The sequence below is a fragment of the Lutjanus erythropterus genome, chromosome 8 (assembly GCF_056507025.1).
Source record: "Lutjanus erythropterus isolate fLutEry1 chromosome 8, fLutEry1.hap2, whole genome shotgun sequence".
In the NCBI taxonomy this organism is placed as follows: domain Eukaryota; kingdom Metazoa; phylum Chordata; class Actinopteri; order Lutjaniformes; family Lutjanidae; genus Lutjanus; species Lutjanus erythropterus.
In genome coordinates this window covers 17,538,857-17,552,730 of record NC_139324.1, presented here as the reverse complement: position 1 = coordinate 17,552,730, position 13,874 = coordinate 17,538,857, and the positions used below count along the sequence as shown (strand labels likewise).

Here is a 13,874-nt window from a genome sequence, read left to right as displayed (position 1 = left end):
AGTTGCTACAATTCTCCTTGGGGAAAAAAATTCATGTCTGAACAAAATTTCATGACAATACATTAGATGGTTGATGATTTCGCTTAAAGCTACAAATGTGAAGCTGAAGTTGGTGCTTGAAGTGAAATCAAAGAATCACCTAAGTTAACTGTATTCATCCACTGGGACCATAAACATCTGTCCTAAATTCCACAGTAATTCAGTCAGTAGTTCTTGAAATATTACAGAGATTTTCATTATGTAATCAGAGTCTGCTTCCTCACAATTGGCACAGTTTTATTTAGCAACAGCATCTTCTACCTGGATTCACTTCATCAATGGATGCGAATCACCAGCTTCAGTACAATACACAAGGAGATCCAACTGCTGACAAGTGTGTGATGCCCTTTACATTTGATCACAACTCATAACACATTATTCCACACAGCTGTGGTATTTTGTTGCCAGTGTCAGTTTTTACTTCTGGTCATGCAGCAGGACCACAAATAATAAGACAGAGGCTCTGTGGTGACTGTTTTTATTCTAATCCCAACTATTAACAGCTGTCAGATGGTCTATTACCAAACACCTCCCCTGACAGATGGGTTTCTCTGCAAATCATCTCTGAGGGATTTTATCAGCCAAATGATATAACCACATCAAAACACGCTGAAAAAGACCAGAGACATGTTGTAATGCTTCCTCATAACTGTCCTTCATAAATAATCAAATGTTTTTGTTATGACATTTAACTTGCCTCTGCTGTTGAAGAAAAGATTGTGCAATTTGCATAACTGAATTAACTTGCAATTACAAGACGTGGTCCGTTTAGTCGTCTTTGTCTTGCAAAAGTTCTCTTTTGCAAGCACTCTTTATGGTCTCAAAAAACAGACTGTCAGCCAGACATTATGTTTCATCCCTGAATTATTTTACTGAGATACTTGTGTTTTCTTCCACTTCAGCAACTCAAAGTGGACAGCTGCTGACAGGCGAAAATGGTCAATGAGCTGTACCATTCAAGAGTGCTCATGTCAGTACCGTCTGCCCAGTCACGGAGCACACAGATAGCCAGGAGAGCAGGATGGAATGGAAAATTAGTGTCTGGGATGCTAACGGTAAAAACATAAACAAACTGTTAGCTTTTCTTTTGCAGTGATGTAGTCACTTCAATGCCTGGGCTCACCTCCTGACGTGCAAATGTTCCACCAAAACAAGCCCGCCCCCAACATTGTTTTGCAGGTGTCCTGGGCACTGCCCAGGATGGTTGTGAGTGACTAAGAGAAATACAAACAAGCTAGGGCATTTTTCCCTTATAGATGAATCTGGTGTGTTCTGCCATCTAGTGGCGCCGCCATTACTGCAGTGGCAGGTCATGTCTGTTACTTTCAGTATCTGCTGGTCATATCTAATAGGGGAGATTTTTCATGGTTTTGGTAAAAATGTTCACTCTTACGAGATCTCACAGGTCTGTGGTTCCCTTTCAGGCACCATACCTGCTGTTGCCTTCTAACAGTGACAGCAGGATTTTAGACAGTGGCCCTCAGTAACTGATGAAGGTATCCTTTAGGATGACGATATTAACGTGGGGGAAACTGGAGCACCTGGAGGAAACTGACGCAAGCACAGAGAGAACATGCAAACTCCACACATAAAGGCCGTGCGACCCAGAACTCGAACCCACAACCTTCTTGCTGTGAAGTGAAAGTGACATCGGTTAGTTGAATAATTGCTTGTGTGTCTATGCTCATTGGTTGTGAAGACAATTGTAAAAATTAAACAGAAAACAAACACTTCTGAGGGTTGCTGGTGGATTTAATGAATCAAAGAAGTTTGTTTGTGGAGCTAATAGGACTGAAAAAATAGATTTAAACATGACTAAGATTAATTGATTTTATTTATTTAACTGTCCAACACCAGACAGCAACAGAAATCATAACATATAGTATATTTCAAAACATTCAATTTCCATGACAAAAACATCTTATTATGTTGAATACAGTTTTCTCTGCCTTTTCTCTAAATTTTGCAGAACCAGTTGCCCCTTGGGGACAAATAAAGGTCTTGAACTTGAAATCTCCTCATTAATGGACCAGTGAGTAGGATTTAGTAAGATCTAGAGGTGAGCTTGTAGATTGTAACCAGTTGAATACTACGAAGGTGGCCATGAAACTTGCAAAAAACGTGAAGATCCATAATAAGTCTGAGCAGGGGGAAGTGATGAAATTGTCTATTTACTCAGTTGTGTCCACCAGGTGTGCTCTGTGGATTATAGCAATATTTGGACATCGTGTCATTCTCACATACAGTAAATCTTAGGGCTGTGCATTTGTTTATGTTGGCCAAGTCACCAATGATTCATCCTCCGTCAAGTGAGGTAAACTGCAGGCCGTTTACACAGTATGTTGTTATTTATTTATTGATATTTATTTAATACTTCTTTTATTTTATTTACTCATTCATTCATTCATCATTGTGCTTTCCTACATCAGATATCGCAAGTGCACAAGTAAACAGTGGAAGAGCAATAAATCTGTCATTGAACCCATTATTTTCATGCATTGCTGTGAATCAGTCAACTTGGAAGTCTCAAAGCTCAAAACAAACATTTAATATTGCACTTGAATCAAATTAAATTTTACTGGCTCTAGACAAAAATGATGCTGCTGCTTTAGAAGACAATTTAAAGTTAAATCCACCCATCGCTTGACAATAGATTATTAGTTTAGCTCAAGATGTGGCTAATCACCATAATCAAATAATCAGTCTGGGAAGCTGGGAATAAACTATTTAAAAATAAATAAATTTGGTGAGATTCTCATCCTTTTCTTTCAGTCAGAGGTGGTGTAGGTTTACAGTGGAGCTTGGCTTGACGCTCTCATTAATCCCCTCGTTGTCATCCACATCAATGAAAAATCCCACAGGACCGCTCGTAAAAGTTTAAACAGTTTACTTGAGCAAAAACAAGAAAAAAGGTGGTACAGAAAAATATCAAAATTGTGCATTAAGCATCCATCACATCCAAGTAAAACTTACAACGAGGAAAAAGCGAGGGAGAGAGAGAGAGAGAGAGAGATCAAAAAAATATGTGGCTCCACTCTCACCTTGCCCAACTGACTGATTGACCGACCTCATGGGAGCCTCAATTAAAGTAATTAAAGGTGCACAGTACCTTAAAAACATCAAACTCCTATATGCTCCCATCCATTACAAACATTACAGAAATTACATTTTCATCCATTTTAAACCATACATATGCATTTTAAATGAATGAACTTATTACTATATCATACATATATACTGAAAATTGTTGAAAGTAGGCCTTTTAACTTATATTACTGTGGATTTTTAACTTAAATTATTTATTACTAATCTTTTAACCAAAAATCAAAGAACTGCATTTAGGCTCCTACAGGTGGTGAGTGTAAGAAGTATTTCAGATGAGGTTTGTTTGGATTTATACACACAAGAAGTGCACATTCAGCAAAAGTTACCTCCACAGTGGCTCAGTGTGTGCACAAAACTTTTCCTACTAGAGAATTAGTTGATCTGCCCATGCCTCTAAATGGTTCAACGGATAATAGTTCAATACATATACAATAGTTATATGTATCATCAATAGATACTTCATCAATAGCACTAAAAATGCTCAATAGTTAAGCTATTGCATCAAATGCATTAAACACAAACTTCCATGAAAACACATAATGAATAGTGCCTGATTGATAAATAGCCTATCATATCCATTGATAATGGAGCATACTACAAGTGACACACAAAACATTTAACAAGTTGCACCATCAACATGTGACACAACAACAGAAAAACTGAAAATGTTGAGCTTGCCAGTATGATTGTATGTTTTTTTTTGTTTTGTTTTTAAGTCTAGTAAGTCTATTACCCATGTGCCTTATAATAATAACCTTAATAAGGTGGTGAAATTCAACCCTTTTTTCTCTATAGGTATCAATTAAGTGATATCTACTGAAGCTAAACATTTTATCATGATAAATGTTTAAGCTATATCACCTAACCCTAGCTCTCTGTTTGTTTTGATTACAGAGTTGAAGTAGTTATACTTAAAAATCTGAGTTACATAAGAAAACAATATTAATCTTAACCAGGGATTGGAAGTGTTTCACCATAAATGTATTACAGCTTCCTGTGTGCTGGTGCCCCACCACATGCAGCTGGTGCTCTGGTTACTATTATTATTTTTATATTTATTCATTTGCCCCTGCCCCTCAGGGCCTGTCACTGTTTCAGAGAGGAGTATATACAGATAAAACAATGCACAAGGTCAGTTATAGATCTGAGGACCACAACAATTAGACAATTTCACTCTACTTTGTTTGGTATAAAAATACAAAATCCTTCTTACATTTCTTCTGGAGAAAATTGCCTGTCCTTTATTTTCAGATTCCAGTGATAATGTTTGACAACCAAGGCAATTATGCATATACCATGATCCAGTGCAGCTTCTTATTTCATTTTAATTATTTCAAAAATCATTGTTTATAGAGGTAATTTGACTATAAAGTGCTCCTCATTATCAGCTGCTTTTTGGGTCAATCAATACATATAAATCAGTGATAAGTGAGCTGAGGGACTTGCTTTTGTCATTGTTCTGTTTCACCAGTGCACTGACTGAAAGAGCTAGTAGTTAAAGGGACAGGGGACAGTTAAAACCAAAATTTACTGTATATTTTTTCTTGTGGACTATAGTGCTATTTATTTATTTAATTAGTTTGTTTTGTTTAGTTGTTGAGATTTTGAAATATTGCTGGTTCTGTCCTGGGAGTGGAGGTAGAGTCTCTGGTGAAAGCATCAAAGAGGAGGATGCTGAGAAAACCGCTCAGTATCATGGACAATGCATCTCGTCCCCTGCACGGCACACTGGAGTCCTATTACAGGACCTTCAGCTCTAGACTGAGACCACAGAACATTTCAGGAGCTCTCTGTGGCCATCAAACTGTATCACTCCTCCCCTTTCTGCTGGATGGAAAACTGACACATCAGATAAATACTATGTTCTGTATTACTTTTCAACAAAAGTATTACAAATAATATTACAATTTTCAATATTATGAGCTATATTATGCCCCAATATCATGTGCAATATTAGGTTTCTATATGTTTAATGCCATATTTTAATATCATGTGCAATATTACTGTTCAACATCATGGGCTATATTATGTTCATTATCATGTCTAATAATGTATTACTTTCACTATCATATGCAATATTACTTTTCATTTTTCTTTTTAGCTTACTTTTGAACTTAACTTGTTTCTTTGCTCTCTCTCTCTCTCTATCTCTTTTTTTTGTTTGTTTGTTTCGTTTTGTTTTTGTTGTTATTGCCATATACCAAAAGGACAGACAGTACACGTTTAGCAAATCCAAACACTTCTTACCACCTCAAAAGTATACAGCGCCAAACAGGTTACAGTGGTTGAAATGGGGAAATTAACAAGGTATAGCACAGGGTTAGGTATGGAAAGTTTCGTGTGATCGAATGAATGAGCCATTGTGTCAGAGTTAAAAAAAAAAAAAAATCTATATTTCTGCAACTTGAAGGCTCAGGCGTCATGAAGAGTGATATAGATTTTGTACAATAATAATCTTCTATTCCGATTATCTATAAATAGCATCGTTCTTAATAACGTCATAAGACAAAAAGAATATTATTAGATGTTCGCCTTGTCAAATCAACGTCACAGTCGCGGCAGGAAAAGTCAGGCTGCTAAATCGAGCACTGATGTATCGCTCATCTGCTATCTGTCGGCCCAACTGAGAGAAGCAAACTCCGACATGTGTGCATTTAAGCAACGTTAAGATGAGTAGCTGTTTTACTTCCCTGGTATTCACCTGGAGTTAAATGCGAGGCGGGATTGGCGTTTGTTGTTTTAAGCGGCAGCTATCAACGGAAGAAAAATACGCTTTCAGATCAGTAGCTTCCTTGCTAGCTGCAGCTAATTGCTAATGTAGTGCTAACGGCTAACCATTTGCTTCACAGGGTTATTTGTTATTGAGGCGTAGCCACAGTTTCTAGACATATCTGTAAGGTATCAGTTTATGTAAGAAATGACCATGTGTTGCAGCTAAAATAAGTGTTTTTTTAGTCGGGGGTTAAATGGCGCCGATCCATAAGTTTATATGTAGTTGTGAATGTTGACACTCCACAGCGTAGCTTCCCACCTGATACTGAACGCTACCTGTTTGTATCCTGCTGCTAGCCACGTAAACTGCTCCTGCTTGGTGTTGACGTAGCAGGAGCGGCTAGCTTGCCTGTCTTGTTAAGCTAGTCCGCATTTTTTTGTGAATTACGGGTAGCGAGTCATTGACAGCCCATGTAATACAGCCAACACACCCTGAAGACTGCACTCCACCTTGAACATGAACATTAGTGGGTCAAAATGCGATAGCTGGACTTAAACGCGCAGAGGCTCGTTGGTGTCCTGGTCCTGTTGCATTGAGCGGATGATGAAGCGGGTCATCTGGCTGATATCAGGATTAAACAGAAGAATGATGAAGCTGCTTTTTGCCCTCGCTTTGATCGCCTACATTGCCTGTAAGTACACTAGTTTGTGTAATTGAATTTAGTGCACCTGTTGAGATTGTCATCTTGGCTGTGACTTTATTTTCAACCATGACAACCAAACTGTAAAGTCGTGTGAGTAGTTCAACTGTCACAGTGGGAAAACCTAAGCAACAAGCAAAGTTTCAGATTAACTGTATGAATGAATGAGGGGAAACAAGGTGGGAAAATAGTTTACCTACCTCTCTACAGCCCTGGTCAAAAGACAGCCTGCTACTGGGTGGCCAGGCCCCCACAATGCAACCAGGGATGAACCATTGATCAAAATGTTATTGAAATTACAATATTGCCAGGTGTAGGGATGAGCGATATATATATACAGCACTATTTTTAGGCTATTCTGCAATATGCAATATAATAGGCAGTTCCTTTAATATAACATATTCTTAATTCTCAAAGAGGGTGTGTCTTAGTAAGAATCTTACAACACATGTCACAATACAGGCTTTACAATTCAGTATATTGTGGTATTTTAAGCAAGGTGAAATATTGCCATTTTTCATCTAATTTTATGAAAATGGTCATGATATAAAGAACACACCACACTTTTAACACTTTTTAAGCGATCAGAGCAGTGAAGATCGATAACAACACTGCTATGTAACTGTCAGGGATTTAAACATAACACAAAATGAAAAACTGCCACAAATCTTTGCATTCATCACAATGTTACAATACAGGATTTTTAGAATCAATACAGTATCACATATCACATGTTGTTATACTTGTGTATGGATAACTTTATTACACCTCTAGGGCAGGGTGATATAGACAAAATCAAATATCACAATGTTTTTTTAACCATATACCTCAATATTAATATTTATTGATATTACAACAATATTGAAGAGATGGCTATTGGTGTTCCAAAATATTAACACAATTAGATTTTTGATAAATAATATTGAATTATATGTTTTATAATGACTAAGTGGGTAAATAAAGGTAACAGGTAAATAATAGAACAGCTAGAACAATCTGGTGAGTTCATAAAATTGCTTCACTTTACTGTAATGCAGCCTTTACAACCAGGAAAAGACAGCACTCATGCCATACCAGGATATAACTGCACCCAAAATCGAGGACAATATCTAGTCTCATATCACAGTGTTGATATAATAAAAAATAAAGATAAAATGTGTCACAACATTGTTTATGGACAGAATTTTTAGCTCTGGAGGATTTACTGCAATGCAATTGTGATATGATTCATGAAAAAGAAAATCATGTAACAAACAAACATGTTCTCTTATTTCTGGAGGACAAGGTTTTTAGGGTAAGGCATCTCTGTAGCACTACAGAACTTAATTATAATACTCTTTATCAAAAAATTGTAGCTTCTGCAATTTGGCCATTAATGAAATGGTCATATTGCGATTTTGATAATATTTAAATTGGGCTAATTGTGCAGTCCTAATTTTCATTAGTAAGAGAAAGGCAGTGGTAGAGGGAAGTTGTATTTTTTTCATCTATTTCTAAATGAGAGAAGTTGGATTTTATAGGCTATTTCTACATCTACTGAAGGTGACAACTAAAGTTACTGTTTCCAGAAAGTTGGGGGGGTACCCAGATGTGTGAGACATTTGAAACTGGTTAGTGTTTTTAATAGATCTGTATGAAAATTTTAAGTATGTATTTATAACTTTAAATTTGCACTTTGAATTCATGATGCAGGCATTTTTTTTGACAAGTTTTCCTTTTCTCTCTTCAGCTGTCTGGGGAACATATACGAGGTACAGTAATTCATTTCTTTATTACCTAACTTTTGAATAAAATATTTTCCGTTTTCCATGGTAAATAGCTCATGGCTCTGGCCAACATTTTACCAAATGCCCAAGTAAAGGGGGTGGCTCTTTAATAGAATGGTATAATCTGTGGGATAATATGTGATTATCAAGCTTATCAAATAGCTGAATGTGCTCTAGCACTAACATTAATCTTTACAGCCTATCATTATTTCATCTGCAAGTTCATCCTATTAAATATGTAGATAATACTTTTTTTTGTATAAATGCAGAAAGCTCCCTAATCAGAATTCAGAGGAGTCCCCAAGTGCTGGCAACTGAATCACTTCCCTCGATGAAGTCATAGTTTGTAGGACAGCTGGGTCATCTAAAGACGTTATTTACTGAACATGATGAGTATAATCTGTATCAGCATGAGCCATTGTACTCCTCGATGTTCCGTAGTTTTATCTGTTTAATTAATCAATTCTGACGAGTGTGTGTGGTGCTTGACGAAAACCACACATCTTTATTCTTCCTCATGACACTTCCTAGTGAGCAAAATCGTGATTTTACTATTAATGGATATTCTCTGCTCATAAAATATGACATGTTAAAGTGATTTGACTTTCAATTATTCAGTACTTAAAAAGTCATTTTATATTTCGAGCAAATTCATCCTAACCTGAGTGCGTGATTCTCATAGTGGACGTACAGAGTCTTACTACTCCTGATGTGGCCCTGTGATAAGTACAAGTGATCAGTAGTGGACTGGGCTGTTATTATGCTGTCACATACTAGGGTTAGGCGAATTTTTAATGACTGATTTATCGATCATGGGTTAATTGTTATCCCTAAATGTAATGAAATACCGTTATTTATTTGACTGGTATTTAATTTGGCGAGTTAGCCAAAAACACACGTTCATGTCATGTTTTTTCTATGAACAGTGGACAGAGAATTGACCATTTCAAGACATACAGACATTGTGATAGGAAGTTGTATATTCAGTGGATTTTGTTCATATATGTCGCTGTTAATGGATTGGTGGGGGAGGTGGGATCTGTGTTGCTATGTAACGGCGCTCTTCACGTCAAGAGCTATTTTCCCTGGCCTTGTGATTATGGTTGTTATCATCTCATCCCCCTCTCCTGGTCTTTGTTTTTCTCTCATTGTAGATCAATACAAGAACACGAAGAAATCAAGATTGAGAAAAGGATTGATGAAGTGAGTTTGGCTCAGAAACCTGCTTTCTTCTACTTAGCATGTTGTCTGTTTTACAGGTCGAAGGATCTCTGATGCATTTCTGTCTCGCTTGTATATGTTTTTACACATTCAGTGGAACACAAAGCCATACTTGTTTATTGCAGCCGATGTTCATAGTTTTTCATTGATTCACATTCATTTGTGACCTCTACATGCCTTAGCGTAACATAGATGTTTGATTGGGCCCATAAAATCTGGTGCAGTCTGTCCTGAATTGCTTCAATTTTAGTCTGTCCCAGACCAATCTCAGTCCTGATAAAAAGTGGAATTTTTGAGATTGCCTTGTATTATGCTAGGGAACATTCAAGTTCACATCTTTTTCTAATTGTCATTTGCACAGTGCTAGCACAAAGCCAATTTCACTGTGAACTGTAATGTCAGAGTAGTTTCATAACCATTATTCTTTACCCTTTTGTGAGAGCAAAGTAAGTTCTCCTGAATACAGTTGGGATTTTTGGAACACCTTAACACTGAAAAAAACATCATGAAAGAAAGAGCTGTCTGTCAGTACATGGACTAACGCTAGATGGCAACTACATTAAAAAGTCAGAAGTATAATTACTTATAATGTACTACGTATATAAATACAGCCCTCTAGTTATATATTATATTTAAATTATCCCTGACATTTAAACTTCCTTAACTCGACTCGACTCGTGGTTAATACTCCTGACGGTGGAGCTACAGCAAGAAAATTTTGAAAATTCGTAACAAATCATCCATATGTAAATTTGGAGTGGAAGTCCACTTACTCTGTTTTTTTTCCCAGAAACTGTAAACTTTTCAGAAACTGTATCTCCTCTCACAGTGTTTGCTCAGTCAACCCCAGCTTCAATATTGATCATGTAACCTGTGACTTAATGCATATTGCTCTTTATTTCTGCTTCAGCATATTTATTTTGATTTTGTTCATAGGTGATCTTGATGTGAATGCACCTGCAAATTGGAAATCGAACTTAACTGTTCTCTTAGTCTCCAGTATGGAGTAAATAAGTCAACATAATAGTAACTTGTAGAATATGTACTCCTGTACTGTAGTAGTACTGTAGGTTACCAGCTAAATAAAATTGTACCAGTCATTTAAGAATGCCATATTTATTCGTAAAAAATCAATTATTGTGGAGTGGTTGTTGGTATCACTTTGGAAATAAGAGGGAGCTCCTTCATGTGAGATCATTGTGAGTTTCTGCTGTGGAACTAAAAGAAAACATCAGATAAATTGTTATTCATACTCTGACCTGAGCAACTACGCTCCTAGTCCCATCACATCTGACTTGTCACGTCCAATTTGTCTTATGGCTATAACACACACTTTCCCATGAAGGATTAATAAGACTTGGTTGCTTAAGTAAGCATTGTTTAGGTTTAATCACCTCAGTTTAATGTTAATTTGACCACATGGGAATGAATTTCTGTTGATCTATTCTTTTGGCTCTCATAAGGTCATACTATTGTTTCTACAGGGTATCCACAGGTCTTAAAAATCATTTAATTACGTTTCCTCAAAGAAAAGCCCTCAGAGTGTATTAATACATTTTTTATGTAATGTCTAAAATAATTTGTCTTGCCTGCTGTAGGCATTAAAGTTCATTACAAAATGTTTTTGTGTCCAGTTGCAGGTTGTCAGGAGCCATTACACACACACACACACACACACACACACACACACACACACACACACACACACACACACACACACACATTGACTCTCTCTTGACTCTCACTTCTCATCTCACTTTAGGCTGTGGCTCCTCTCAGAGAGAAGATTCGTGATCTGGAACAAAGGTGTGTATTTCTATGCACAAATGTGTACACATGCACACTCAAAATTAGTAAGATGTAAGTATAGGGAAACTTATCTGTACACTTCTAGACACAGATGATTGGAATCTCTTCTCACCCTCAATGCAAGTGTGTTTACTATATTTTGATACAGACTCAATACTCAGTGAAAGGTTAATGGGTTATTTATTAGAATTAAGACTCAATATTGAATAAATTCTTTTGTTGTTTTCCCAACCCAGTTACCAGGTTTGAAAATGCAATACAGCTAAACATATTGTAACATTAAGGGCTCGATGTTCTGCTTGTGCAGCTGTCATTGGTATTTTCTGATGGAAGCAGTTGTCATTTTCATGCCTGGCACCAACGTTGTGTAGGTGGCAAATGTACTTGTGCCCATCTGTGCACCCAGGCGTGTGTTGGCCTTAAAATGAGGTGTGGTCAGGCACGGTTTTGGCGTGTTGCTATGTTGAGGCAGCAGAATGTGACTGTGACATTGACCAACAAAAACCTGGTCAAAAGTCAAAGGCACAGTATTTTCTAGTTTCTAGTTAAAGAGTGTTGTTACATAGACAGGTTCAAAACACATGTGCACTCTTCTTCTAGGACACTGCATTTAATCTGTGGGTAATTAATATCCTCTGTTCTTCTAAACATTGAGTAGATCTTACATACATACACATACACAATCAAAGTTCATACAGTGAAGTTGTTTGGACTAAAGGAGCTGTATAAATCCTGACTTCATCAGGGCTGTCTAAAAAAAATATTCAGTCTTACAGTTTTTAGTTTTGTTGATTTAATATTATGTAATTATATAAGGAAACAAGACTGAAAGCAGCCTCTCTGATCATGTCTAGTAGTTGGTGTTGTATTGATGTCTGAGTTTTTTCTGTCACAGTTTATTTTAGTGATTAGAGAGGCTGCTTTCAGTAATGAGTGTAGTGATGTAACCATGTGTGCTGTAAAGCTGCAGTGGTCATGCTACTGAGCATCGTGAAAGCACACACACAGTTAGGACACAAGGAGATGTTTCACCCTATTTTACCCACCTGCAGCCCTTTCGCTGTTAATCACAATGCTAATTTTTGTAATGCAGCCTGCCCAACCTACAGGTTAACTGCAGTGCATGTGTCACCACTAGTGGGCCAGTCTTTCAGCATCACCAGCTATATTGCAAGGCTCCAGAGGCAGGCACACCTGGTTCCTAAAGAGAATAGGAGATGACGCTCTGATTATTTTCATTCATGTTGTGCACATAACACACCTATTACTAAGTGACAAAATACAGCCCCTTTGCACCTTGGGCCTTACTTTGCCCCTAGATTATGCGCTATTTAAATAGCGAAGTGGAGTTGGACACGCCATGCACTTTAGACTGGGAGCTATAGAGCATCCAAATAAGGCCCTAGACGTCATATGGTGTTGGTGATCACGAGACGTCTGCATAGCAGGCTATCCATTAAGAAGCCAATATTGATTGTTCAATTGCAGCTACTGTTTGGAGATAAATTGTACCTTTAGAGGTTAGTTATCTATGTCACCTTTGATGCCTTGAATACTAATGAGGCAGAAATATAAAGCCACTTGTTTCAATTCATGCGTCCGTATGAGACCCAGGTCTCTACTGCATGCTGCTTTCTATAAACCTGCAATATGCCACAGGATTTCAACAACCTTTACAACCAACGTAGGTTTCATTCAATAAATATCTATATTGAGGTTTAAAGCTTGTGGGATCTCAAAATCATGGGAAAAAAATTAGCAGTTTTCTCTGCTCTGAAATGCGGGGGTGCGTCCACTCTGCTGTCTCAGTGTCAAACACCACTACGACCTGAAAACAACCTGAAACAGTGACAGGATGGTATTCTATTTTTCTTCTGTGTCAGGTTGTTGAAGCTGAAGTAAGGTGAAAGGAACTGCTGGGCTGATTTGAACTGAGAGGCAGTGTTGTTCAGGTGTCGATAGTCTTGGGGGTGAACACGGCTCTGATACAGTATGTCACCAAGCTGTGTGGCAGGTCTGCCCAAAAAATGCACAGAAATCATGAACAGCAGTTTAACAGTCCACAATTAAGTACTATATACAGATAAGGATGAAATTGTTAGCCCCCCTATGAAAATTTTTTAAAGTATTTCCCAAGTGCTGTTAAACAGAGCAAGGCATTTTTTTAACACAGCTTTTCCAAACATCATAGTTTTATTTTGGATTACATTATTTTACTTTACACACAGAAACAAAATTATTTCACAAAAAACAATAACTACCAGGGTCAAAATTATTAGCTCCCCTGATGCTAATAGTCAGTTGTATGTCCTTTTTGCTGGATAACAGCCTGCAGTCGTTTGTTGTAGTTTTCATCAAGTCTCAGACACGTCTCCTGAGGAATCCCAGCTCATTCTTCTTTGGTGAATCTCTCAAGCTCCTCCAGATTTGATGGTCTTCTGGCATGGACTTTGGTCTTCAGTTCACCCCACAGATTTTCAATGGGATTCAGGTCAGGGCTTTGTGCAGGCCAGTCAAAAAT

The 13,874-nt window shown here is 37.4% G+C and overlaps 1 protein-coding gene across 1 annotated transcript in view; it reads left to right on the top strand.

The window, feature by feature from the left end:
- Positions 1-5,709: 5,709 nt before the first annotated feature.
- The window catches only part of uxs1 (UDP-glucuronate decarboxylase 1), a 36,705-nt gene continuing 28,540 nt past the window's right edge, over positions 5,710-13,874 (top strand). Inside the window, exons 1-4 of the mRNA XM_084724753.1 lie at positions 5,710-6,548; positions 8,287-8,308; positions 9,478-9,526; positions 11,307-11,350. Of these exons, the coding sequence (XP_084580879.1) occupies positions 6,458-6,548; positions 8,287-8,308; positions 9,478-9,526; positions 11,307-11,350 (206 nt within the window). The 5' untranslated portion in view covers positions 5,710-6,457. The remainder of the gene's footprint in view (positions 6,549-8,286; positions 8,309-9,477; positions 9,527-11,306; positions 11,351-13,874) is intronic.